Source organism: Symsagittifera roscoffensis, chromosome 9 (genome assembly GCF_963678635.1).
Source record: "Symsagittifera roscoffensis chromosome 9, txSymRosc1.1, whole genome shotgun sequence".
Lineage (NCBI taxonomy): Eukaryota > Metazoa > Xenacoelomorpha > Acoela > Convolutidae > Symsagittifera > Symsagittifera roscoffensis.
The window spans coordinates 38,829,213-38,854,831 of record NC_087070.1 but is presented as its reverse complement, the minus strand read 5'-3'; the positions used below and the strand labels follow the sequence as shown (position 1 = coordinate 38,854,831).

At 33.3% G+C, this 25,619-nt stretch overlaps 1 protein-coding gene across 1 annotated transcript in view; it reads left to right on the top strand.

Annotated features, from left to right (window-relative positions):
• The window catches only part of LOC134854125 (pyrokinin-1 receptor-like), a gene marked incomplete in the record, with an annotated part of 76,180 nt that overhangs the window by 5,973 nt on the left and 44,588 nt on the right, over positions 1-25,619 (top strand). Inside the window, 1 exon segment of the mRNA XM_063870245.1 lies at positions 10,671-10,859. Coding sequence (XP_063726315.1) covers positions 10,671-10,859 — 189 coding nt within the window.

Sequence of the window (25,619 nt, the reverse complement as noted above, 5' to 3'; positions counted from 1 at the left end):
ATACTTTGATGAGAAAAAATTGAAGTAAATTTGGGAAAACATGAGAAATGTTTGTGAACAAAAACTCAATTTTTTTCAGTTTTTTGAAATATCTTTGTTCAATTTTTGTCGGTGGATCATTACGTAATAAGTGCACAGCAACCGATTATCCTTGCTTTTTTCATTCAAATTTCGGCGGTTGAAAGCATAGTTTTTCAAGCAAAAAATTTCCCACTCACTTGACCATATTGACTCCTTGAGTTCAAATTCAAATTTGAAAAAGATATTTTAACTTCAGCTAAAAATCTGAGGATTTGAAAATTGCCAGCTTGACCATGGTCTGGACTAATTTATGCGTGCTGTGACACTTTCGTTAATGATGCTGAAAGTTTACTTAGGCATGGAGAATTTTTTTTCACTACAGAACCGCTCCAAATTGAATTGAGGCGAGCCAACTTTGTTTTTACTCAAGTTTTTCCACATGTATGATATTGTTGAGTTTTTTGATTTTGCAATGTTTACTTTACCATTAACTTTTCAATACCAATTAACTGGCAGTAGGAACATTCAAGGCTTTGCCCTAGTATACGAGCAGCCTTGTTTCTATAATGGATAGGTTTTTCGTTTATATATACGATTGTATACACATTTTCCTATAATTGGAAAAATAATTCGATTTGTCATTTTTAATTAACTGAAATATCGAGAAAATTGTCTGTTTTTTTTTTCGTTCGCTATCTTTGGTCAAAACCTCACCAGCAATTAAAAATGATCATCTAAAATGATTTTTCCACATGCATACCCAAATCATTATACAGTGCTGATTTATTTTATCCACACACAACAAACCAAACTAAAAATCTAAAACCTGTTTTTACTCAAATTGTGTTAAATTATGACTATTTTTTTAAAAGATTTCAGCAGAATTAAGATTGTGAAGTATTGAAAAAATGATCGTTTTGCTTTTTAGTCAATCAAAATTTACGCCAATCACGTTAATCAAAAAGTTATTGGTTCCGTTGCTGGCAAAACATGTCAAGGTGAGACTCTGATATGGCTCAACAAAATGTAAGAGGATTATAACCGTCTCAATGTTGTATAATTAAATTGTTTCCGTTTGTGGCCAAAGAAATGTCAATTTTACTATATAAAGCAACTTGATAAAAAACAAATTTTCGAAGTTCTGCCTCATTTTTTGAGATCAAATTTTTTTCTGAATTTTGTTTTGGATGAATTAAAAGGCCCGCATTAATATATGTTTGCCAGCAATTGAACCAATTGTTATGGCGTAATTGTTGTTTAGCTTAAAAAATGGTAGTAAAATTTCAGGCCAGAATCACGCAAAATAAATTGCATCATATTATTTCTGCTGAAACTCTAAGAAACTTCGGCCCTCATACATTTTTCAGTCCAATTCGAGACAAATGCTTAATAAATTTCAAGTTTTATTTATTTTGTCTGAATAGTTTAAGTCAGCACTGTAGTTTCTAACAAAATTGTTGAACGACGTCTTAGATACCTGAAATAATTTTGACCTTGAGACAGTGAAAGGGCGTTGAAATTACAACTGACTTTTCGAAATGCTTTTAAATTGTCAAAAAAGCATTGCAAATTGATAGCGTTTTTTCAGAGACGTCTATTATTTGAATAACTTAAAGTCCGTTTCTTCAAAATATTTTTTATTCAAACATGATCTGTCTCTGACAGTTAAGAAAAAAATAGGAAACACCGATATAAAGGCAGCTGCGAAACTTCACATTACTATTTTGGTTCAGCTTTAACTTCAAGGCCAGAATTGATTCGAAACTTTCATACCATGTCAAATAAATTTGTTTGAAACTATAACGAAGTAACCGAGTGTGAGGTCTTAATGCACTATTTAGTAGACAAACACAAATCATAACTTGTTTCTGACGTTTTGGTAAATTGAGTGGCCCAATTATTCTTTTTTTACTGTCACTGCTTTGAATTAAATTGCTGCAGCTAGTTATTTAAGAGTTTTTTAAATTATCAATTATGAAATCATAAAGATTTACACAATATGTATCTTGTATCAACGAGCAGTGCGTCGAAGTAGTCTTAACAATTACCAAATTGTCGAGAAGGAGATCTATGAGGCAACAGTGACGTTTACGGAGCCAGTATTTTTTCTGACTGTGAGTATAATCAAATCTAATCTCACGCCGAGCGTTTTTGCAAAACCATGTCAGTCAGGCGCGGATTTCTCGAGGGGTGGGGCGGATGTTCAAAAAAAAACTTTGAAAATTTTGTCGACCTTTTTCTTTTTTTTTTAGGTCGAACAAATTGATGTTCTCTAAGCTCTCCCAAATCACTATAAAGACCCTAATTTGACCACATTATCTGCGCCGCAGGAAAAAATTTGAAAAAAAGGCCAAAAAAGGCGTTTTTATGGGCACTTTTTGGACCAAAAATTTCGACCAAAAAATTGCGTTTTTTCGGCGCGCACTCCCCCCTCAAAATTAGTATAAATTGGCGCCAAAGGTGCCCTTAGAAAAACTTTAAGATCAGTCAGCCAAAAATGGATATCTCAAAGTAGTACACAGGGGACCCTTTGAATCGGCAGGGGGTCGAATCCCTCTAACTGGTGGCTTGCACTCGATGGTATCAATAAAATATCCTTGTTGTTCACGATGCAACTACCAGAAAAACGTCTGAAAGTGTCTTCAAAATTCTTTTTTTGTTCCCAGTATTTTCATCTTGAAAGATATGGCTAATATCTTGAATATTTTCGAGTTATCCAAGAAACATGATCAGAACTGTTGAGATCTTTTAAACCGGCGCTTAATATGATTTTGGTAAGAAATCCAGGTTGCTCAACCAAATTTACAAAGCTCATTCTCGCACTGTTCACAATCCAAGATCTTGCCAAGATACCCTTGAGGACTTGATTGTGGAAATTTTGGCTTAAGTTTTTGCTAATCTTGGCAACACAACCATGATATTCAAAATCGAAAAAGCTAAAGACTACAATATGAGTTAACAGCATCATCTTCATTGGGATCCCATTTCGGGGTCTTCATTTTGAGGATTTAGTAATGCGACTTGTTGGAAATCAGCGAGAACTTTCTTGCTGTTTCCGTGCCATTGTACTCATTAACTGAATTGAATCATTTTTCCTCTTGTGTTTTGTGTGTCTGTTGATTTTTTTCATTAACGTTTATGATACAGACTAGCACTTTGAGGAACACTCAAATACGGCCAGCATCAGATAATAACTTTCGGAGGCCTAGGAAATTAGACGATAAGCAAATTAGACGGATGCTACAAAAACAAAATTGATTTTTTTACAGATAAGGCATTTTAGACGAAAATGCTATGAAAAGGAAAGGGCCAACAAAATTTTTTCTCAAGAGTCAAGTTTCACAAATACAGAAAGAACATAAAATGTCAATACCTATCAGAACAATTAGTTTAAATGAACATAAATTGTCAAATCTGAATATTACAGGAGAGTTTTGAATTGAATAAATTATGCATGATTGACTTGTAAAGTTTTTGGCCACCGAAATTGAACTGTTGTCTACAAACAATTTTATTTTTCTAACGCAATTTGTGTGCAAACAAAGTTAATTTCTCTCACTTTCGTCTATTTTCTCACTATTGCAGTTCTGCAAAACCGTCTAATTTCCTTTTAAGTACCTCTGTCTAATTTGCTCATCGTCTAATTTCTCAACCTCCTAACTTTCGTAATCAGATCAGTACTTGAGGTACATTAAATTAAGATAAAATGAGACTAATTTGTGAGATCAACAATTCAAATACACTTAGTCGAGATCAATTGAGATAACTTGCGTGAGATTAAATTAATTTATCTATGGAGACAAAAATTAAGACAAAAAAGTATTTTAGGATAGTTTCATTAATCACCTTTATCCGGGTTGACCTCCATAGACCAAAAATGCTAATCATACAATTCCATAAACTAAGTCTATGAAGAAATACTAATCATACAAATTTCATAAATTTTGCTAAATTGGTGTCGTCGAATTTTCAAAAAACTTTTTTCTTGTTTTGGCATAAAATTCGGTGTATCGTACTACATAAAAAAGAAAAATTTTTTGTCAAAAAAATGCTAATAATAAAATTTCCATATATGGAAAATGTATGACTAGCAATTTTTTGATGGCGACGACAAAAAAGCGATTTTGAAATTGCCCCCAAACATTTTTTTGTGTTTTTTTTTTTCAACCCCGCAAATTGATTTTCGTACTCAAACAAACAGTTTTTGAAAAAAAAATTTTGCATGCAAAATTTAATTTTTTGTGTGTATAACGTAGTCCTGGATATACTAATATTGGATTTTTTTCTTTTTCTCTTCATAATTTTTTCAAAAACGCTTAGAACTCCTCTTTTTTTGCATGACATGTTTTTCTATGCCTTGATCAATGTCTAGTAAATTAAAAACTCAAATTTTAGTAATAATCATCTTTGAAAACTTTTGTTAAAATTTAAAAGTTCGTTACTTTCGTTATATTATTTGCGTGATACAGAGTTACAACATTTCAGGCTGCTTCCAATGCATATTTATTGCGAGACGGCCAAACCTTTGGTTACTACGTTTGAGTAACCAAGTTTGATGTCATTTGTGTTCGGTTACGAACACAACCAAAAAGTTTTGAGAAATTAAAACGTAAAAATCAATACTTTTGGTTTATGGAAAAAGGCTAGTCATACAATTTCCATATACAAAAAATACTAATCATAGACCTTTCATGCAATTTTTTGTACTTATAGAATTGCATGAAAAGTGTATGATTAGCATTTTTCCATATATGAAAATTGTATGACTGGCATTTTTGGTCAACCCGGGTATGCAGGAATAGATATAAAACTCAAAACTAGACTAACTAGCAAAAACTTTTTGTCTGAAAATCTGTTAAATTAAGCGAACTATTTAAAAACGATGAAAAATATATGTTACTTGATACCGCAGATGCATATTCCGCCATAATTTGCGAGTTGCGCTTAGAAAAGTGCTAGTTCTGCGTAATTGCAATCTGTTGCTCACATGAATACAAATTTGTTTATGCAATCAATAAACTTTTCTTTATTCCAAAAATTTTGCTGCGGATACCGCAAATTTGGCTGTTTTTTCAGCAACTTTAAGTGATAACTTGGTTGAGCTATTGGTCTGTGGAACCTGAAACTGCAAAAAAATCAAGCAAGACTCCTATCGTATATCAGGGCAAAACTTTGAACGTTCGGACTGCCCTTTAATTTACATCGAATAGTTTTTGAGGAAAGAAAGAATTGAAAAATTAAAATTACAATAAATCTGCTTTTTAAGGTCTGTTGAGCATAAAATAATATAAAAAAATTAAATGCAACAAATTAAAATGTAAAATTTTTGTTTTAACTATTGAGATTTTTTGTGAAAATTATCCACCTCATATAAAGTACAAGGTGATTGAGTTCGCTTAGTAAGTAATCAGTAATGCCAAATAAGCTTCTTTCAACCCCTTTGGAACGATTTCCAAGAAGGATTAAGTATCCGCTTACGCGTTAATAGCGCGACAATATTGCGCGTTAATTGTCCCAAATTAGACAAAATGGCAATCTTCAAACACTCATAACTTTAAGAGCACTAATCACATGTGAAACGTTTTTTCAATTGAGAGCTTAAGCGAACCATACCTTTTGAATGGTATAAAAAAATTATGTCAAAAATTACTTGTTATAAATCAAAATTTGTCTGAAAAAAACCACCCCGAGCACAAATATTCCATTACTTTCGTTACAAAAGTCGGAACAATAATTATTTTTTGTCATAAATCATGAAATTTCAATCTCAATCTAATAATCGTTTAACTCTAAGGAGAGCAATTTTGTTTTGGTTCCATATCTCGATCGGTTTATTGTTTAAATCTACCCGATTCGAGTTGCTCGACTTATGTTTCGACTTTGAAAGTCAAGCAAGTGCAGTTTTGCCACTAAGATTTGTCGTCGAAAGCATTTCTGAGTCGAGTACAAAGTCGAAACATACCCGATTTTGGTCATGAAACTCAAAAACATAAATCGAGAAAGTCGAAACCTACCCAATCTCGGTCGAGAAAGTCCAGCACAGTCAAACAAAGTCAAAACTTAGGTCGAGCACGGTGGAAACATGTGTCGAACACTCTCGAAATAAACCCAATTGCGGTCTAGAAAGTCGGAATATTGATCTAACACAGTCAAAATGTAGGTTGAGCAAAGTCGAAACATAAGTCGAGTACAGTTGAAACATACCCGATAACGGTCGAGAAAGTCAAAACATAGGTCGAGCACAGACGAAACATAGGTCTAGCACAATCGAAACATAAGTCGAGAACAGTCGAAACATAAATCGAGATAGTCGAATTATATACGCTCAGGGCTTCCTCCTGATACAGAGAGCCGTGCTGTTCTGGCTTTCGAAGAAAGTAATTAACCGGCATGACCAAAAATGGTAGTCATACTATTCTCATATATGGCCCATAGATATATGGCCAGGGGCGGATTTAGAGGGGGGCGGACGCCCCTACCCTCAGGGATTCGACCCCCTGCCGACACAAAGGGTCCCCCTTTGTACTATTTTGAGATATCCATTTTTGGCCGAACGACCCTAAAGTTTTTCTAAAGGCGCCTTTGGCGCCAATATATATATATTAGTTTTGAGGGGGGAGCGCGCGCCAAAAAAACGCAATTTTTTGGTCAAAATTTTCCAAAAAGTGCCTAAAAACCGCCTTTTTTGGCCTGTTTTTTCAAATTTTTGCCTGCGGGCGGCGCAGAAAACTTGACCAAAAATTGGAATAAAACAGTGCTTTGGGAGAGCTCGAAAAATCAATTTGGTCGACCTAAAAAAAAAGGTCGACAAAATTTTCAAAAATTTTTTAAAATCCGCCCCCCCCCCCGAGAAAATCCTAGATCCACCACTGTATATGGCCCAAACCGCTCAAATCTTACTGGAAAAAATGACCAAAAATAGTAGTCATACTATTCTCATATATGGCTCATAGATATATGGCCCAAACCGCTCTAATCTTACTGGAAAAACGATCAAACTGTTTAAATTTTAGTCACACCGTTTGAAGTGAATCTGAGACGAATCAGACAAATTTTGGAAATTTTTTTTCGTCGAGAAAGTCGAGACAGTCGAAACATACCCATTTTTGGCCGAGAAAAAGTCTGAGATCTGCAATAGTTTTCAACTTTTTAATTTTTTTAACAAAATTTTGGTCGAGAAAGTCAAGTAAGTCGAAACATACCGAAATTTGGCCGAGAAAATTGAGACATAAATTGAACACCTCGACCGGGGTAAACGGACCAATTTCATTTTGATGCTGAATTTGGTCTATCAAATATAAAGCTATAACTGCACTATAATTGGTTTTATCGTACCTGCTGATAACAAAGTACATACCCCGATATCTGAAGACCTTACGGGAGCCCCAAAAGCTTTGTTTATTGAGCCACAAATTATGTGGGATGGTCCGAAAAACCGACTAAACGGATTCCTTTTAATATGAGACTTTTTAAGATAAAGATCGTTCCTTATGGTTAACTACAATAATTGTTGGCTCAAAAACTTATAATATTTAGCACGTAACTACCACTTCTTTTTCCAAGTTGTAGATAGTTGAATCATTTTCTTCTTCTATTTTATTTGAAGTGGACTATAGAAATCTCATTTTGATAATCAGTAGATGGATGAACTCTAACACTTGTTCAAGTTGAAAGCTATTGAAAAATCAGGTGGAAAAAATTACTGCTTATTTAGGCATTTAAGTCAACCTCTAGAGGAAAAAAAGAAAAGGTCAAAATATAAAATGTTGCGATGATCAGGCACAAATGCGCTCGTCACGCAAACCCATAGTTAATTTTAAGAATTTCAGCATAAAAACTCTTTTTTGCACCTCAAAAATTTCAAGGAAACTGGTTAGTTACATAATAGTAGACAAAGAAAATAGTTGAGGGAAGTTTTATAACTTCCAAACTCCTTAGTTTAAATGATTTCTTTTAAATGATGTTTTTTTTCGCACGTAACATTGTGTAGAATTTTGCACACATCCAAAATGTCGGAAATCATCAATAAGTCTATTTTTTAAAAGGTACTTAAGAAGCACATTTTTATACTTTGTTATAATTTATACGGAAATCTTTGATCCCACTTCAATTCAAGCTGCTTCCAATACGGAGAAAATTTTGCAAGACTGAATCCCAATGCAAACAAAATTATGCGTTTTTGGCTCTTTAATTTCTTATTAAAAACCTCAAAAAATAAATACCCCGTTCATTTTTGGCAAAAATTTGCAATCCAAAATAAACATTTTTGTCTGAATTTTTGCAAAAAAAAGACGTTTTTGATCATTTTCTGATTCAAACCGCTCTCTTTTTGAAAGAAGAGAAAAATTTTGTTTATTCGGGTAGATTTAAAATTTTTGAAGTTTTTTTTCCGATCAAACACCAGGTTGCTCAAAAAATGTCATAGGTGTTGAGTGAGCTGACAAAATAAATATTTGTGAATGAATCAAGAGAACGAAAAAACTTTCATCAATTTTCTTTGCAAAAAAAATTAAAATAATTATTTGTGCTTGAAACAAAAGAAGGCAAAAACTTTCATCAAAACTCTTTGTCACAGAAATTAAATTAAAAATCAACTTGAAGTCAATTTTACTGCAAGCAAAGCATATTGATTGTAAATCTATTTGAAAAAATTATTAGCCTAAACAACCAGCTTTTGAAATATCAGCTAGCTCTTTTCCAGCATCAAAAAACTACTAGAAAAAATAATAATTTAAAAATAACTAAAAAAATTTAGAAAATGTTTCAAAAGAAGCAAGATTAGCTTCGCAGTTCTGTTTTTTGTTCGGTTTCAAGTCCATCAATATTTTGCCCTGGTCTAACTTTCTTCCCTAAAAGAATAGTTAAGTGTGGGCAATTTCTAACGCTTAAACTTTTGACTCTGTTTCATTTTTATGGTGTAGGTTTCTGAATTTGCTTCTAAACATATTTTTAATTACTCTTTTTTCACAGAAACTGTATTCGCAAGGAAGGGTACGCTAATTAGAATAGGTCTAGGAAAAACCTCAAAAAACCCAAAGCTAAATTTAGTTTCTTATTGAGTCCCAAACCGGACCGCGTGAACAATCTCCCCCTAAATTGAAATAAGAGGAAGATTGTTCACTTGGTTAAAAATCTTATTTTTCAGCCAATCAAATTTGAATGTAGTACATGCACGCTTTACTGTTTGAATTTGTCATTCATTGTTTAGATGGTTTTATAATCTAAATTATAAAAAATACTAAATTATAATCAATTGGGAGTTGTTTTCAATCTTTTTTTCCAATTTAAATTTTAATTGGTATGTAATATATCAACTGCATTTCATTGTAATTTTCTCCAACTCAATACATTTTTTCAGTTCTTAAGTACAACAAACTGCTCGTATCAGGGCGAAGCCCTGAGTGTACCGAGTGCCTGTTAAGTTCTATGCGGCAGAAATAACATGAAACGACTAAATCTAATAAAAAATGAAATTTCTTTTAAAAATTTGAAATTTTTTGTAAAAATCATCTCCCCACACGCCATATAAAGTACAAAGTGATAGATATAGCTCCTATTAACAAATCAATTATGACAAAAAAGCTTCCTTAAACCAATTTGGAACGATTTGTAGACGGGTTGAATCTTCGTTTAAGCGTTAATCGTGCGAAATATATCGCGCATTAATTGTCCCAAATTAGCCAAAATGGCAATCTTCAAACCCCTTTAACTTTACGAACACTGATCACATGGGAATTGTTTTTCAATTGTAAGCTCAAACCAACATACTTTTTGAACGGTAAAAAAAATTCCGTCAAAAGTTGCTTGGTAAAAAATCGAAATTTGTCTGAAGATAAAAAAAACCCACCCCGAGCACAAATTTTCCGTTACTTTCGCTACGAAAGTCGGAACAACAGGGGACAAGTTGAGCGCAATTTATTAGCTTTTAGAAGGCAATTTTTGCTGGACTGTCAAACAGAGCATTCAGGGATAAGTGATTAAGTCAAATGACAGACAATTTTGGGATTTGAGCAGATTTTGAGCAATTAATTTTGAGCAAGCAAACAAGCTCTGTCATTTTATTTACTGTTAGTGAAACTTTTCTTGTTTCACCACTGTCAAGCTATTTATAACATTGATTTCGCATTGACCACTCAAACAGTTTTTTTTTCTCTTGAACACTTCTTCTTTTAGACCGGCTCTCCGTTTTTTGCTATCTTTTTTATGAAATAAGGTGTTCTGCATTCGCATTCTTTCAAAAAAAAATGCTTCATAGACCTTAAATGGCAGTCGGAACATTCAAAGGGCTTTGCCCTGATACGAGCAATCTTGTTGAATTTTGTTATTGGCGGTTTAAGCTTTTGACTTTCAATTAGTTGGGCTCAAGTTTTTAAACTTTGCTTTTATAGATTTGAATTTTTTTAAACGTTTTTGGGGGTTCTTCGAAACTACAACAAAAATTTGTTTTACAAAATTTCATATGCCTGTTTTTGTTTACATGAAGAAAGGTTCGTTAACTTGTTCACGCTGACACGGTTCATTTCAGTTAAGAACATCAAAAGTCATTTAAAATGGGTCTCTCTAAATTGAATTACAGAAAAAAAATCAAGGTGGACTGGAAAAGAGCTGTTTTGGTATGTTGATTTCTGACATGTGTTTTATTTGTTTAGGGATGTTTGCGTGTCTGACCACAGTCATGGCCCTGACAGTGGAGAGGTATTGTGCAATCAAGGAGCCATTGTGGACTCTGCAAGCATGCAGCAAGAAGCGAAGTCGCAACATCTGCATTGTCACGTGGTCTGTTCTACTCGTGTACTGCAGTGCAACTTCGTGTCTCACCATCAAACTGCCCATCAATGGTTAATTCACTCTTATATTCTTATATATGTTGACGTGTTTTCCCTTGAAATATTGCGCTTTTAATTGACAAAGTCTCCTGAAATAAGACCACCAAAGGAGCTACTTGAATTTTCGAATTTTCAAAAGTTCTCTTCAATTGTAATTTAGATTTTGAAACACGTAAGTAACGCTCATTTGAAATGCTCATGTGAAAAAAAAACGTGAAGTATGGGCAAAAAACAGGCTCTTTCACTTTTTATAGCCCCAATTTACTTACAGAAAAATTGGAAGGAGAGTAGGGGGAGGTGAAATGCTGGGAAGTTAAATGGAAGGGAGCCGAATGAAGAGCTATCGGATAGACAGAATTAATTTGAAATTGTTGTCTCCTGATTCTGAACAGTGTTTGCATACCAATTCAAATTTTCAGGCGAACTTGAGATTATAATGTCTGCCACTAAAACCTGTTTTTGCATGCATTAATTTTGGTCTGAAGTTTGTCATTTGCTCTTTTTAAGCATTTTTATCCATATATATTTTAAGGATCTTTTTAGAACTAGACACAACGCTGGGCACTAAGAAAATTCGCACTGACACAAATAAGTAGTAATATAATATTGTAATATATATTAACCACAAAAATAACCGGTTGATGAGTAAGTAGCAAAGAATTTTCTGATCATTAATATTTCAAACTAGTTTTTTTTTCGTTTTAAATACTTTCGAATTTTCCAATCATTTACAAAAAAAAGTTTAACAAATCTATTTCAAACTTTTTTTTTCGTTTTAAATTTTAAATAGAAAGTGACTGAATTAAGCAAAAAAATTGTTAAAATGAGCAGGTAACATTTCAGCAAAGTTTGTCCACTGTGTCTGAAACTCAGACCAATTTTCTCGACAATCAAAAAATTAAAAAGTTCTTACTACAATCCAAACTATGACTAATAGGATTTTAATCTGGTACCCGAATTGACCCCTAATGTTTTCTGTAGAGTTAGTAGGAATTGATAATGATTGAAAAAAACTTCGAAAAGGACCCTACGCCATCATTTTTTCCCATTCTTCGAGAGTTGTCGGAACTATCTCATTATTGAAATATTATTGTTTTTATTAGTACCATTTCAGACTACTGGAAAAAAGAATTGTGTGTCTGTCAGCAGATGTCAAAAAGTTGCCAGAGGTATTTTTTTTGGGGGAAAATCAATGATTTCTGGCCATGTTTTAGAGCTCCCATTATATCTGGAAACTTTTGCAATGTTTTGGATTTTTGCAGGCTTAAGAAGCCTTGAGTTGAGTTTTTTGTTGATTAAAATTGTCTAAGCCTGTCTCTTGATTTTTCCAGACGAATAGTCAAGTCTCTCACGAAAGTTTGTTTAATTTTCTCAAAAAAGCAATCATTTCAGAGGGATTTGTGCAGAAACTTTACGGTGTTCGTTTTTGTTCTAAGTTTTAACTAGCCTGAATCAGTTGTTTTCTCTTGACATATAAATCCTCGGTGACAACCGCTGAAAAAAAGGCCGTTTTGTTCAACCTTACAAATAGTCAAAAACTTTCCCACTTGAAAAGTAGATTTATCATCATCATCAAATGAAATCAAAGATAATTATCGAAGTCGTTGGTTTTACAGTCGAGAGGCGATCTTTTTTTCTGAGAGCTCTGACACTGAGACGTTTGCCTTTTTTATGAATTACCTTTTGTTCTAATTACTGTTTTATTATTATTAAATTCTTGTCTTATTTCTCAGAAAACGAATTAGTTCCGATGATGATAAGGATTTTAAACGATGAGTATCGGAACTGCCGAGACCAAACTTTTTGCAAGCACTTATTCATTTTAGTTTTATGACGCAAGTTACGCCCACCTGAAAGGCTGAAACAAAGACAATCAAGGGAATGGCCTCTAAGTAACTTTTGCCATTTAAAGTGAATTCTTTCGAAGCTGGATAAACTTTATTGAAATAATCGTATTCTGTGTCAGTTTCTGAAATAAACCAACAAAACGTTCTCAAAATAGTATAAGGATCTTTCTTTGTGAAACAATTTATGCGCCGGAGGCAAACATTAAAAAAACAGGCCAAGAAAGGCGTCTTTAGGCATTTTTTGGAAAATTTTGACCAAAAATTGCGCTTTTTCAGCGCGCGTTCCCCCCTCAAAATTGTTCATGTTGGCGCCAAAGGCGCCTATAAAAATTTTTTGAGGTTGTTGAGCGAAAAATGGATGTCATAAAGTTGTACCAAAAGAGGGACCCTTTGGAAAAATTTGGCAACTAGAACTGAGGGGGGGGGGGGGGAGCAGTTGTTCCTTGATCCCCTTCTTCGGCATGCTACTGCTGTTCGGGTTCTTTTCTGTTTACGGCACAAACTTTCCAAGTTGTTCCTTGAGCCTTGAGCTTTTGTTGTAGATGAAAATCTTGATTTTCTTTTGCTTTTAATAGTTGTTAATAATTTCAGCCAATATTTGAAAATTCCGATGCAATTTTAAAAACAACAAGACTGCTCGTATCAGGGCGAAGCCCTGAATGTTCCGACCGCCTTTTAATGTTTATGGAGCAGTAATAACATTTGAGAAATTAAATGAAATAAAACAAAATGAATTTTTTTTCTTCTAAAATTTGAATTTTTTTTAATGAAAATCATCCCCCCACACGCCCTATTATTAACAAAAGGATAGATTTCGCTCCTCGTAACAAATCAATTATGGCAAATAGGCTTCTTTCAACCAATTTGGAACGATTTATAAGACGGATTAACTCTCCGCTTACGCGTTAAAAGCGCGAAATATATCGCGCGTTAATTGTCCCAAATTGGCCAAAATGGCAATCTTTAAACCCCTGTAACTTTACGAAAAATGATCACAGGTGAAATATCTTTTCAAATTTAAGCTCAGGACAACAATACCTTTCGAATGATATAAAAAAATTCCGTCAAAAATGGCTAGTTAAAAAGTCGAAATTTGTCTGAAGAAAAAAAAAACCCACCCCGAGCACAAATATTCCGTTACTTTCGTATCGAAAGTCGGAACAACAAATGATCAGTTTTGAGCTGTATGACAGAAAAGACCAGAAGTTTGTTGCGCATTTACCGAGTCTGCAGCGGCTCTTATTGGTCTCGCGTTTTGATTTTTAGGTCGCTCAAGAAATCCACTTTTGAGCCAGGGAAGTTTTCTTCAAGTTCTAGAACTCTAGGTGTTTTGGGGCCAGTGCTAACCGCACTTTTAACCAATGACGAACTTTATCTTCCGACCATTGTCTTTAGAAAACTACGGTTTCGAAAGTTTTTTTTTCCAAATTAGTGTAATTTTTTCTGTTTGATGTGATAAAAAGTTCTGACGTTCGGACCCTAAAATTGTTCTAAAGGCGCCTTTGGCGCCAGTATATACTAACTTTGAAGCGGAGCGCGAGCCGAAAAAAAAAGTAATTTTTTGCCCAACATTTTCCAAAAAGTGCCCAAAAACAATTTTTTTGACCTGTTTTATTTTTTTTAAATATGCCTCCGGCACAAAATTTTTGGTCGAAGTATGGAAAAATTGTTGAAAAACCGCCCGCCCCTCCCTCGAGAAAATCCTAGATCCGCCCCGCCACAAATTTATAGCTTGGGAATTGGAGGATGCCATTAGATTGCAAGAATCGGCACCTCAAATCAGAAACAAGCTCATTACCCTGCTGATTAAGTTGCTTTAGATAACTTGTTTCGGTGATATATAAATTCATAAGTTTTATAACATCTCGGTTGTCTAGTATATAGTTTTCGACGGTTGAATTGATTAAATTGCGATTGAACTGATTAAATTTTTCCGTCGTGGCCATTTTGATAAGGCAGAAAAAATGTTCTAAAATTGTAAACATTTTTGTGGAATTTCTGATGTTTCAGTCAACATCATTGCATCATTTTTATTGAAATAATTTGCCTTTTTGATTCGAAACTCGTTTCGCAATTTCAATTTCAATTAGGTCATTTGATAAATAGGTATTTTTATGTGCTTATCTTTTAATAGTATTATAAATGAACTTAAATGGACTGATAAAATACTCGAATGACCCCCTAACAAACGGAACAAGGAAGAATTTTGGCACTTTTCCGGCATGAAACCCCGTATATACTTTTTTAAAGCTGCTAATTCTTTTTAATGGGGCTACAATGCAGTTACTGCTTCAATATTAAAAAAACAGCATAGAAAAAGTTCATTAGGACTTCGGCTGTTATAACATTTATACATGACGTAATTTTAGACTCAGTTGCGGGTATTACAGAAAATGCCAGGTAAAACCCCTGCAATCTACTTTTAAACCGGATAAAAATGTCCAGCTCTACCGTTTGGTTGGAAGTTTTCTAGTTAAGACTGCCATCAATTTTTATGTCTTTTAAAACTCGTGCATTAGTTGGTCTAATTGATTTTTATAAAATGAAAATTTTTCTTAAAAAAAGCTCCCCAATTCTTACTTTGTTTCCCTGAGTTTTTTTCCTAAATGCTTCTTCGGGTCCAAATGCGGTTTTTATTTAAACTAATTTCCACGTAGTTAAGACTGCCATCAATTTTTATGTCTTTTAAAACTCGTGCATTAGTTGGTCTAATTGATTTTTATAAAATGAAAATTTTTCTTAAAAAAAGCTCCCCAATTCTTACTTTGTTTCCCTGAGTTTTTTTCCTAAATGCTTCTTCGGGTCCAAATGCGGTTTTTATTTAAACTAATTTCCACGTATCTCCATTTCTTAAAACGTTCCTTAATTTTTACCACTTTAAAAAAAGTTTCATATGTTGGCGTAGCTAATTTTGATTTTGATTTCGGACTTCTTGTCAAAATGCTTTTTGTTAAGTGTTCTCAAACTAACGAGCGATTGTCTGCAATACTGATTTTAAAAATTAAACTAAGAAGACGATGATAAAAACTGTTTTTATATTTAATGTTTTTTAACTTTTTTTTTCAGAAAACCCTTTCTATTCATTTTTCTAAAGTGAAAATCTAACAGCTAATTTAGTTTTAGTTGTGGCTTAACTTTCATTTTCTTTGATTTAAATTTTCTTTTGCTTGATCTCAAATGATGTCTTAGATTTTCAATTGCATAAAAGTTAAATTTGCATGTCTATAACTATGCGTTTTTAATGATAGTATTCGGGCTTCCGTTTTTTTAGGACGGCAAAATGATATACATCAGGGTGTTTACATTCATTAAATTTAAGTAACCTCAACAATTTTGGATAAGCAATTTTGATCCCAAAAATTTGCTACAAATTTTGATGATATTGTTCTATTTTCACATATTATTTCGTTTTTGCTCTGATTTTTTAGTCAGTTTTAATTAAAGGTCGTCTATCTTTGTCATTAGCCGGCGTTTCTATAAAATTGATTCTTTTTTATTTTCTAAATTGAATTAGTTAGCCAATTATTGGGAAAATACTGTGTAGTTTAAAGCCATAATCTAATTACAGACTGAAAATCAATGAAGCAATATGTATTTAAAGTTCAGTAACTCAAAAGAGGTCGACACTTTTTATATGTATACTGTGTATATAAAAACAGCCCCACACAAAAAGTCAAATACGAAACGATCTAACAAATCATGAATCTTGAAAATAACAAAATAACATCCGAAATAAAATTGACAAATTAAATTGAAACTGTCAAAACTTCCAAACAAACTGACGATTTAAGGTCGCTATTGGGCGCTACACAAGCCGCTTTGCGGCGATAACTGGCTCTGATTTTCGTATAGTGTCCTACCCTCAGTTGGACTCTTGCTTCGTTGTTTATAGAGTTTGGTTAAGTCTCGACCTACCGGCTTTGAAAAACAATTATTACTGGAGACCATTTTCGACTGTTTTGTATCGAGCTGCTTTTTGTTATTTTTCGTAATTCGTTTGCTGTCAGTACTACGGTTTTTCTCACCAAAGCTAGCAATGCTAAAAAACATAAAAAAGTAGATACTGTGAATTCTGTTTAGAGTTTTTGTGTCGAATCAAATTTATTTCAATTTTTGCTGGTGAAAGCAACATGCGTTGATGAAGCTTAGAAACTGAGTATAACAAAGGAGTATGTGAGAAAAAATCAGACTATTCCAATTATTTTATTAAAATTTGAATAGGCGTTTTGGAAATTTAGACGACAAAAATTTATTAGGTGTGAAAATTGAGGTGTGATATGCGAAACCAAAACGATTCGGTGACGCGAGCCATCGCAGGCTGGTCGGGGTGAGGCTGGTCCCTATTTACGGTGGGTATTCACGAGTACCAAAATGATAAATCAGTCCCATTTGTACCAAAATAAAAAATCAATCGCGTTAGTACCAAAAATATTCAATTAGCCTAAGACTATTAAGCCGACTACTTTAAGCTCTTGGTTTAAGGTCGCCGGTGAGGCGATAACCGGCTCTAATTTTCGTATAGAGTCCTACCCTCTGTTGGCAAGCTCGCAACACGTTGGCGCGACTGCGGCGGTCACTATTCTGCTGTTTAGTTTTCTTCTGTTTGAACAGTAGGAAATTAATGTAATAAATCGTTGGCTCACAATTCGACCAATCAGAAATCGAGTTGAATAATTTTGGTACAAATGGGACCGATTTTTCATTTTGGTACAAATGACCGTTGGTACAAATGGGACGTCACCCTATTTACGACCTAATTAGTCTTTGGTTTGAACCGTCGCAGTTTGGGGTGTGACTAGTCACTACCAGTACCAAATATTTTTTCCTGGCGAGAAATATTTAACTTTTAATCTAAATATCCGGCCCTTTTTTTTCAAAATTTCAATTAAATCAAGAGTTTTCTTGAAAATTGTTATTTTTGATCTTATATCATATCAGAAATTATCTAAATCTAACATGTTTTCAGCTAGACAAAAAATAATCTAATGGGGCTCGAACCCGCACTCTCCCGGTAGTTAGACGTTTGCGTTATCCGCTAAACGTCTTGAGAAATTTGAGTAGTTGTTCCAAACTAATTCAAAGAAACAATTGTTGTAACAAGTTTTAATTTGCATTGTATTGCTACGGCTATTGCGTATGTTTAAAAAATTTAGAATATACGTTTATCTTGTTTAGGTTGAGCGGTAAAATGATTTTAGGTTAGTCGCTCTGGAAAATGTATATTTCCATTGTTAGATGAGAAATAAATAGTTTCTAAACAGAAAACACAGAAAATTAGATTAGAAGAATTTTCTATCCAGACAAGAAGCTTTTGTTATGTACGGGTAGTTTTGTGCTCAGAAATCGCTTTTAAAAATTTTAAATCTTCCTTTTCACAGTTTTTTTCTCATAGGATTTTCTAATTTTTTGATTTTTTGACCCAATTAAATTTATTTCCAGCACCTTGCGTTGATAGAACAGACAACAACAGTTAGCATTGCAAACTATAACATATTGCCGTTTTTTGTTGAGGAAAGCGAAATTCCTTGATAGATAAGACTTCCCAGATACATCCCAGATACTTTTTGGTCCCAAATTGAGCAACACTAGGAAAAAAAACAATTCAAGTCACTTTCAGTGGTAGAAGTGCAACTTATCCGCAATTTTTGTTAGACCAATTGAAAAATATTTATCTATTTCTTCAAACTAAAAAACTTTTCTTGAAAACCATTTTTTCATTTTTTCCAGGATTTTTTCTCTCAATAAGCCTAATTAGCAATAAAAGTGGACGTATTTTTTTCTGGATTTGATTCAACTTGACGGTAAATTAATCCTACTAGAATTTTTTTCAAATTGTATTGAGGCGAACTAATCCGTCCAAATGTTGAAATATTACTGGATATTTGAAATTGAAATTGCGAGCACGCAAGAACACTTTAGACAATTGATTTTTGAACCAATCTACTTCAGACGTCTTAGAGGACATTCGGAGCATTCAGGAATTAATTGAGGCGACGTTTTCTGGAAATGATACACTTTGATGGCAAAACAACCTCCTAATAAATCAATTTAAAGTAAATCGAGGCGAACTAATTTGTTCAATTACAAGGCTTTCTGACGAGAACTAAATCTGAATAATTGAAAATTCGTTCACAGGAATAGCACTTTAGACGCACTTTAGAAATGACTTTCTGTTCCACATGTCAATTTCAGACATTTTAAAGGGCATTTGGACCATTTAGGCGTCACTCTGATGGTAGTAGAAATTTTGTCTTTTTGTTCTTTCAATATATATTTCATTAAATTGGACGAATTGACAAGAAAAAATTGGCAGCATATTAGCTAACTAACTAAGGCTAGTTTTAAAAAACGGTTTATTCACAAGGGAGAGGACCAACATACGAGCCGTTCAACTCATCATGGAGAACCGTTGTTGTCCCCTGGTTAAGATACACATGCAATTTTGTTGGCTATTTTTCTGGGCTGGACATTGATACTTCAAGCAACGCGCACGGATCATGGTGGGCCTCGAACATCCGACCCTTCGATTGAGAGGCAGAGACGCAATCACTAAACCACCGCTCTCCAAAATTTTATTTTTTTGTTTGCAAAAAACTTCCTCAAACTGCTTCGATACGACTCCCGATATCTTTAGTTCTACCTACTTTTGAAAAAAGTGGAAATGTTTCGCCTCGGCGCAGACAGGAAATTATTGAAAAAGCTTAGGAAAAATTTTGCTTTTCCCAGAACTACAACCCTACGAAGGTTCCCTAGCGCTCATCCAACTGGTCCAACGCTCATGATGATGATTTCATATGTATTATATGAATTATATTTCGACGCCAAGAATGAAAACATCAACCTAAGCATTCAATCAGTCTGAAAAATAAAATGCCTGAAAATTGAATGAAATACCAGAAATTCAACTTTCATTGCTGCTAGCTGAATAACTTTTAATTGAATTTGAATTCCTCCGAAAATTTTTGGTTTACATTATTCTGGGTGCAAAAAAATAGCCCCGCTGAATAAGTTTGAATAATAAATATTAATCAGTTTATAAGAAAAACCTTCAAACTCCATCATCATCCAAAGTTCAACTTTTGGGAATTTTTGCTCTGCAACCATTGTTAAGTAGTTATGCAAAGCTGTCACCGTAATCTGAGCCCAGCGAGGCTTCAATTGTTTTTAGACAAAAAGAAATGAAGGCTTTTTATCTCAATCATGTTGTTATCATTCTCTTTTGACATTTTTCACTGACTGGAACAACGGCTTTTGAACTGTTTGAAAAATCGAATTGAGGTTTTTTACAGCCTTGAGATGAAAACTCGATTCGATTCATGACCGCAATTTCCTGTTAGGTTATGGTCATTAAGTAGTGGTTGTCTAGAGGTCATTATTTTCACAATTTTGCAAACTGTAAGGTCATTACTCTGCACAATTTTCGCATATTCTTTTCCGTTATCCAGTTGACATAGCAATTTTGATCTTTTTTTTTGTGTCTGTGCACCTGATAACAAGGTCTTCTAAGCAAATCAATTTATATGAGTTGTTCGCATTGAAAGCCGGACGAGTTGAATTGATCATTTTTTTTGCAGTTCATTGCAGTTACAAACTCTTAGAGGAAGAAATTTTTTGAACTCAATTGAAATCAGGATCAAGAAATTTTCAGTGAAACTAATTTAATTGAGTGAAACTGAAATAAGTTAAAGGTCGAATAATATTGAACTAAATAATCATCATAACAGTAATAATCAGAAAAATGAAAAAAAAAACATAATAATAAGCGCAACAGTGTGTTTCCAGACAAAAAAACCTACGAAAATTCACAAATCATCCGTAAAAGGTTTCTGTTAAAATTTTTGTTTAATCAAATCTGTTAAAATTAGATTGAGCATTTCTTTGATTTTTCCGCTTTTTACGCCCGTTTATTGGGATTATACTTCATTCAATCCTAACTTCCATTCAATATCATTCATCGGTTGGGTCAAATATTTGGGTTTTTCTACCCAAATCTTGGATCAGCTCATTGTTACCTCATTCAAATGTCCTAGCTGAAAAAAGTAACAAAAAAATTGGCAACTAATTTTTAAATTTTTGAAGTTTTTTTTCCAAATTTTGATTTTCATATTTACTTTGTTGTGGTCAGAATTTTCATAGCTGAGTTTGTCTAAAAATCATCCATGGAAAGAATGCAATTGTCACAATTTTGCTCTCTTTTTTTGCAAAACTTCATGGGTTAAAGTTTCCCCATTCAACTTTCCGCAAAAATTCATTCATTTAATTGTATCAAAATTCCAGATTTTCCTTTTGTGATATTTTGCTAATTGAGTTCCAGTTCAAAACACACAGAAAGGCAACTTTGCTTGGTTTTGTCTGGTCTGTGGCAGAATTGTTGGAAAACTATTCACAGCGAAGCCGAGTTATCGGAGGGCACCACTTGGGTTGATGAGAACTAGACCTTGAGGTAATTAGACCTTTGGGAGAAACGGAAATATCGTAACGCTAGCTGCGGGCAAAGGTGAATTGTTGGATACTGATTCGTGGATTCAGCAGACTTCGTAATTTTTGCAGAAATCCAATATTTGAAAAGTCTTTATTCAAAGTATTGACCTCTATTTTTTCCTGAAGCTTTTGAACGCTTGATGTTTTTTTTCAGATTCAATATTGTAGCATTTTTTCAAATTACGGCAGAAATTTTTTCTTGAATTTTTTGTTAAATAAAATAAAGTTCATCTTATCCACGTATAACAAAAAATTTCTTACTTTGTTTGAACTTGGTTAAGTTTTTAAGAGTTATGAACGGAGTGGAGACTTTTATAGGTCTTGCAGATTTTTTTTTCAGAAAATCTTGAAAACCTCAAATAACTACAGATGAGCATTCATACATATTGATGCATTTATTAATGTACTTAAGTATATATGCACTTTTTGAGTTCAATTGAAATTCATCTGCTGGAAGTTACGTAAATAACACTCTCCAAATACGAAAGTGGAGATGACGCAAAAAAAACGTAACTGATTTCTAGTTTCGAAAGTGGAATTTAATTTCTAGATTTTCTGCGGAATAAAAAATTAATCTATTGATTCAGTTTTCTCTAGATGGATTCCCATTTTATCAAAAAAGTGTCGATCATAAATTGTTCTACAAATTCAAAGAACTTAAAGGGCACCTATTTTTTCTTTGAAATTCGAAAGTTGAGATTTTATCAACAAAGTCAGTGTTTTTTCATGTTTACTTCATTACTCTTTTCCAATCTTCAATTGGCTATGTTAACTAGTTTGTAATCAACTAAAACGCTTGGTACCACAAAAATTGTAGAACGTCGAGCCACTCTTTGTGAACAGATAGGACTAATTGGGCAACTAACAAAGTGTGTTCAGAAAATTCAACCAAGAGTGCCCGCACTGAAAAAAAAATTGTCTGCAATCAATTTTGATTTGCTTGCAGTAAATTGATGTGTCAGTGAATTACCATTTCAGTAAATTGAATTATGAAACAATTAAGAAACATATCTAACAATTACGCCACCGTTTGCGTCATATTAAACACTTACATCGCTTAAAATATGCGCATCACTTTTCAATCTAATTGACTGCAATATTTCAATTCCTTAGCTGTATAACTAAATTTACTACAATGCTGCGCATAACACTTGGCAAGTTTAGGGAAACAAATGTTGTTTGCGAGTTTAAAAATTCATTTTTGGTTTACTGGACACCTTTTTTCTTAATTTTTGGTTTACTGATCAGGCTATTTTGTTTTTGGTTTATTGATCTGGTCTGCCCGTTTTCGGGTTGCTAATAAACTGTTTTAGTGACATACCACCAAATTTATAGAAGCAATGGGGACAAACCCAAAGTGATTTCAATGGATTCAAAGTTGAGTTAGTTCGATGCCAAAGTCTCAGCTAAACAATCAATCTTAATCGAATGTAAACTTTGGCTTTCTTATTATGATTTTAAAATTTTGTGTTTTATTTGCATTTGAACTAACATAAAATGGTGTTTATCCACCCTTTTCTACAATCAGTTTAAAAACTAGACAGATAGTTTTTAATTCAACATTTTCATCAATTCATTCCAAAATTTAATGCCTAAGCTGTGCAATTTGTATTTTGCATGTGCAATTTTATTTGAATAAAAAAGTCTACTCAGAAAACTAAAATAAAGGTGATTTAGACCAAATTTAAGATGATATGTTTTTGATATTTTGAAAAAATTAGTTTATTGATGATCGATTTTTAAAGTTCCTTTTGCATAAAAATATATTTAAACCAATAGCATTCTCAAGTTTGTCAACCAAGTCGCATAAAATTGTCAAAAATTCAAAAAATTTAATTTTACGCAGGTTTTGCTCTCCTGTTCAGAAAAATGGCTCAATCTGCTCGATTAAAAAGGTTTAAGAAATTCTTTGACGCATTTCACGGATTAGAAATGCCAGAAAAAAAACCGAAATAAGATCAATCTACTCTTCCTCTAATCAGCAGAAGGTTCATTGAGGAGCATGTGGATTTTTTTCAAAATAAATGCACCAAAAAATCAGGATAGCTGCTTATTGCGCAAGTAGGACATGATATTCCGACAACATTCATTAAACAATTTCTGTTTTTTTCTTTCAAATTATTTTCAGTTTTTATGCGTAGCGTGACGATAGAACTATAAAACCGCATAGAACGTTGGTTGACATAAATCGCTGAAGGAAGCTTTCAAAGCTAGTTTTCACGGAGAAATACTAGTTTTTTAATTTTTTCAATGAAAGTATTGTCTTTATAAGGCCTAAATAAGACGAAATTCAGAAAAATTTCCATCGGTTTTACTCAACACTGAAATAAATTTTTAAATGCCATTCGAAGCACAATTGAATTGCTTGGAAAATTGCTTATCATTTGACACAGTGCAATGAATATTTGGTACCAGACTTTGCGTGGAAAACAGAAGTTGATAAGAAAATTTTTTTTTTAAAATTAGTTTTAACTTTTGTGGGCGGTGTGATGATAGAAATATACAACCGAATAGAACCTTATTTGACATAAATCTCGCTAAAGGAAGCGTTCAAAACTAGTTTTCTTGGATAAATAGTAATTTTTTTTCTTTTTATTGAAAGTTTTCAGTCTTTATAAGGCCTAATCGCTCGTTTTACTCGCCCGAAATTAGACAAAAATTCCAAAAATTTCAACCGGTTTTTCTCGGCACTCGAATCATTTTTTAAATTTGGTTCGAATCACAGTTGATTCATTCGAAAATGAGACATCTGATAAATATTTGGCACCAGATTTTGCGTGGAAAACAGAAATTCATAAGAAAAAAGAACAAACACATGCCAGAAGACGAAATTCCCCTCCATTTTCGATGCTCAGAACGGAAACAAATGAAAAACATATCAAATTTTACGTTGTAATTGTTGCGCTGACGTGGTGGAAGTTAAAGCACTTAGTGAACAATCTTATAGTTGAAGATTACAATAAAGTGATAAAATATGTTGAAATTGCCTGCTGTTTCTTCTACCACTCTCGGTAAAACTCGTTTTTATCACACAATATCTGTGAACGATGTTTTATTAGAGACCTTTCACTCTTGATTTAGTTCTAAACATTGAAAAAAATGTTTGCAAAACAGTTTTTTGTCACGAAAAGTTACTCTGAATTGAACAAAACTCACTCTCCCTCCGAATTGTGATCACTTTTAAAAATCTGGCCGTACTATCTAGCTAGTTGTTGTTGTTTTATGCACCATTTTAATTTATAATTGATTTTTATTATAGTATTTTATAATTTTCTCCATGAAAGGCACCATCTGAAAGATAATAAAACACTCAATTCAAAACTCAATCAGCTGTAACCATTTCTTGAAACAATAAATAGCTTTGAACAATCGACAGCTTATTTAATTTGGGATATTTGATCAAACTGCTTTTTCCAGTTGTCTTTTAAGAATTAGGCGGCAAACTAATCTGGCTGAGAAATCAATGCAAAATCAGACGAGCTAAAATAACTAAACATTTTATTTTAAATTTTAAATTTTCTGCGCTATAGATCAGTAAACGCTATCAATTAACGTTCCAGTTCAGTCTGAAGTTTTCAAGTTTTCGCTTTGATACGGTGACCGCTCGAATAGCATAAAAATTGACTAGTAAAAGAGTTTGAACATGAAAATGTACCAACTAGCATAGTTCGGAATGCTATAATTCTCAGAACATCAATGCAACAAAAATCGTTCAACTAGAAACTTGAATTTCTGGCGAAAAATAATTCTGCGCAAGTGAGAAATTAAACAACGAACAAGACTGCTCGTAGCAGGGAAAATCCCTGAATGTTCTTACTGCCTTTTGAGGTCTATGGAGCAGTAATAACATGAAAAAATTAAATGTAATAAAATGAAATGAATTTTTTTTAATTAGAGATTTTTTGTAAGAATCATCTCCCCACACGCCATATAAAATACAAAATGATAAATTCGCTCCTAGTAACACATCATTATGGCAAACAAGCTTCCTTCAACCAATGTAACGCGCGTTAATTGTCCCAAATTGGCCGAAACGGCAATATTTAAACCCCCATAACTTTACGAAAAAGGATCACAGCTGAAATATCTTATTGTTCCGACTTTCTATACGAAAGTAACGGAATATTTGTGCTCGGGGTGGGTTTTTTTTCTTCAGACAAATTTCGACTTTTAACTAGCCATTTTTGACGGAATTTTTAAATATCATTCGAAAAGTATTGTTGTCTTGAGCTCAAATTTGAAAAGATATTTCACCTGTGATTATTTGTCATAAACTTATGGGGGTTTAAAGATTGCCATTTTGGCCAATTTGGGACAATTAGCGCGCGATATAATTCGCGCTATTAACGCGTAAGCGGAGAGTTAATCCGTCTTAGAAATCGTTCCAAATTGGTTGAAAGAAGCTTATTTGCCATAATTGATTTGTTACAAGGAGCTAAATCTA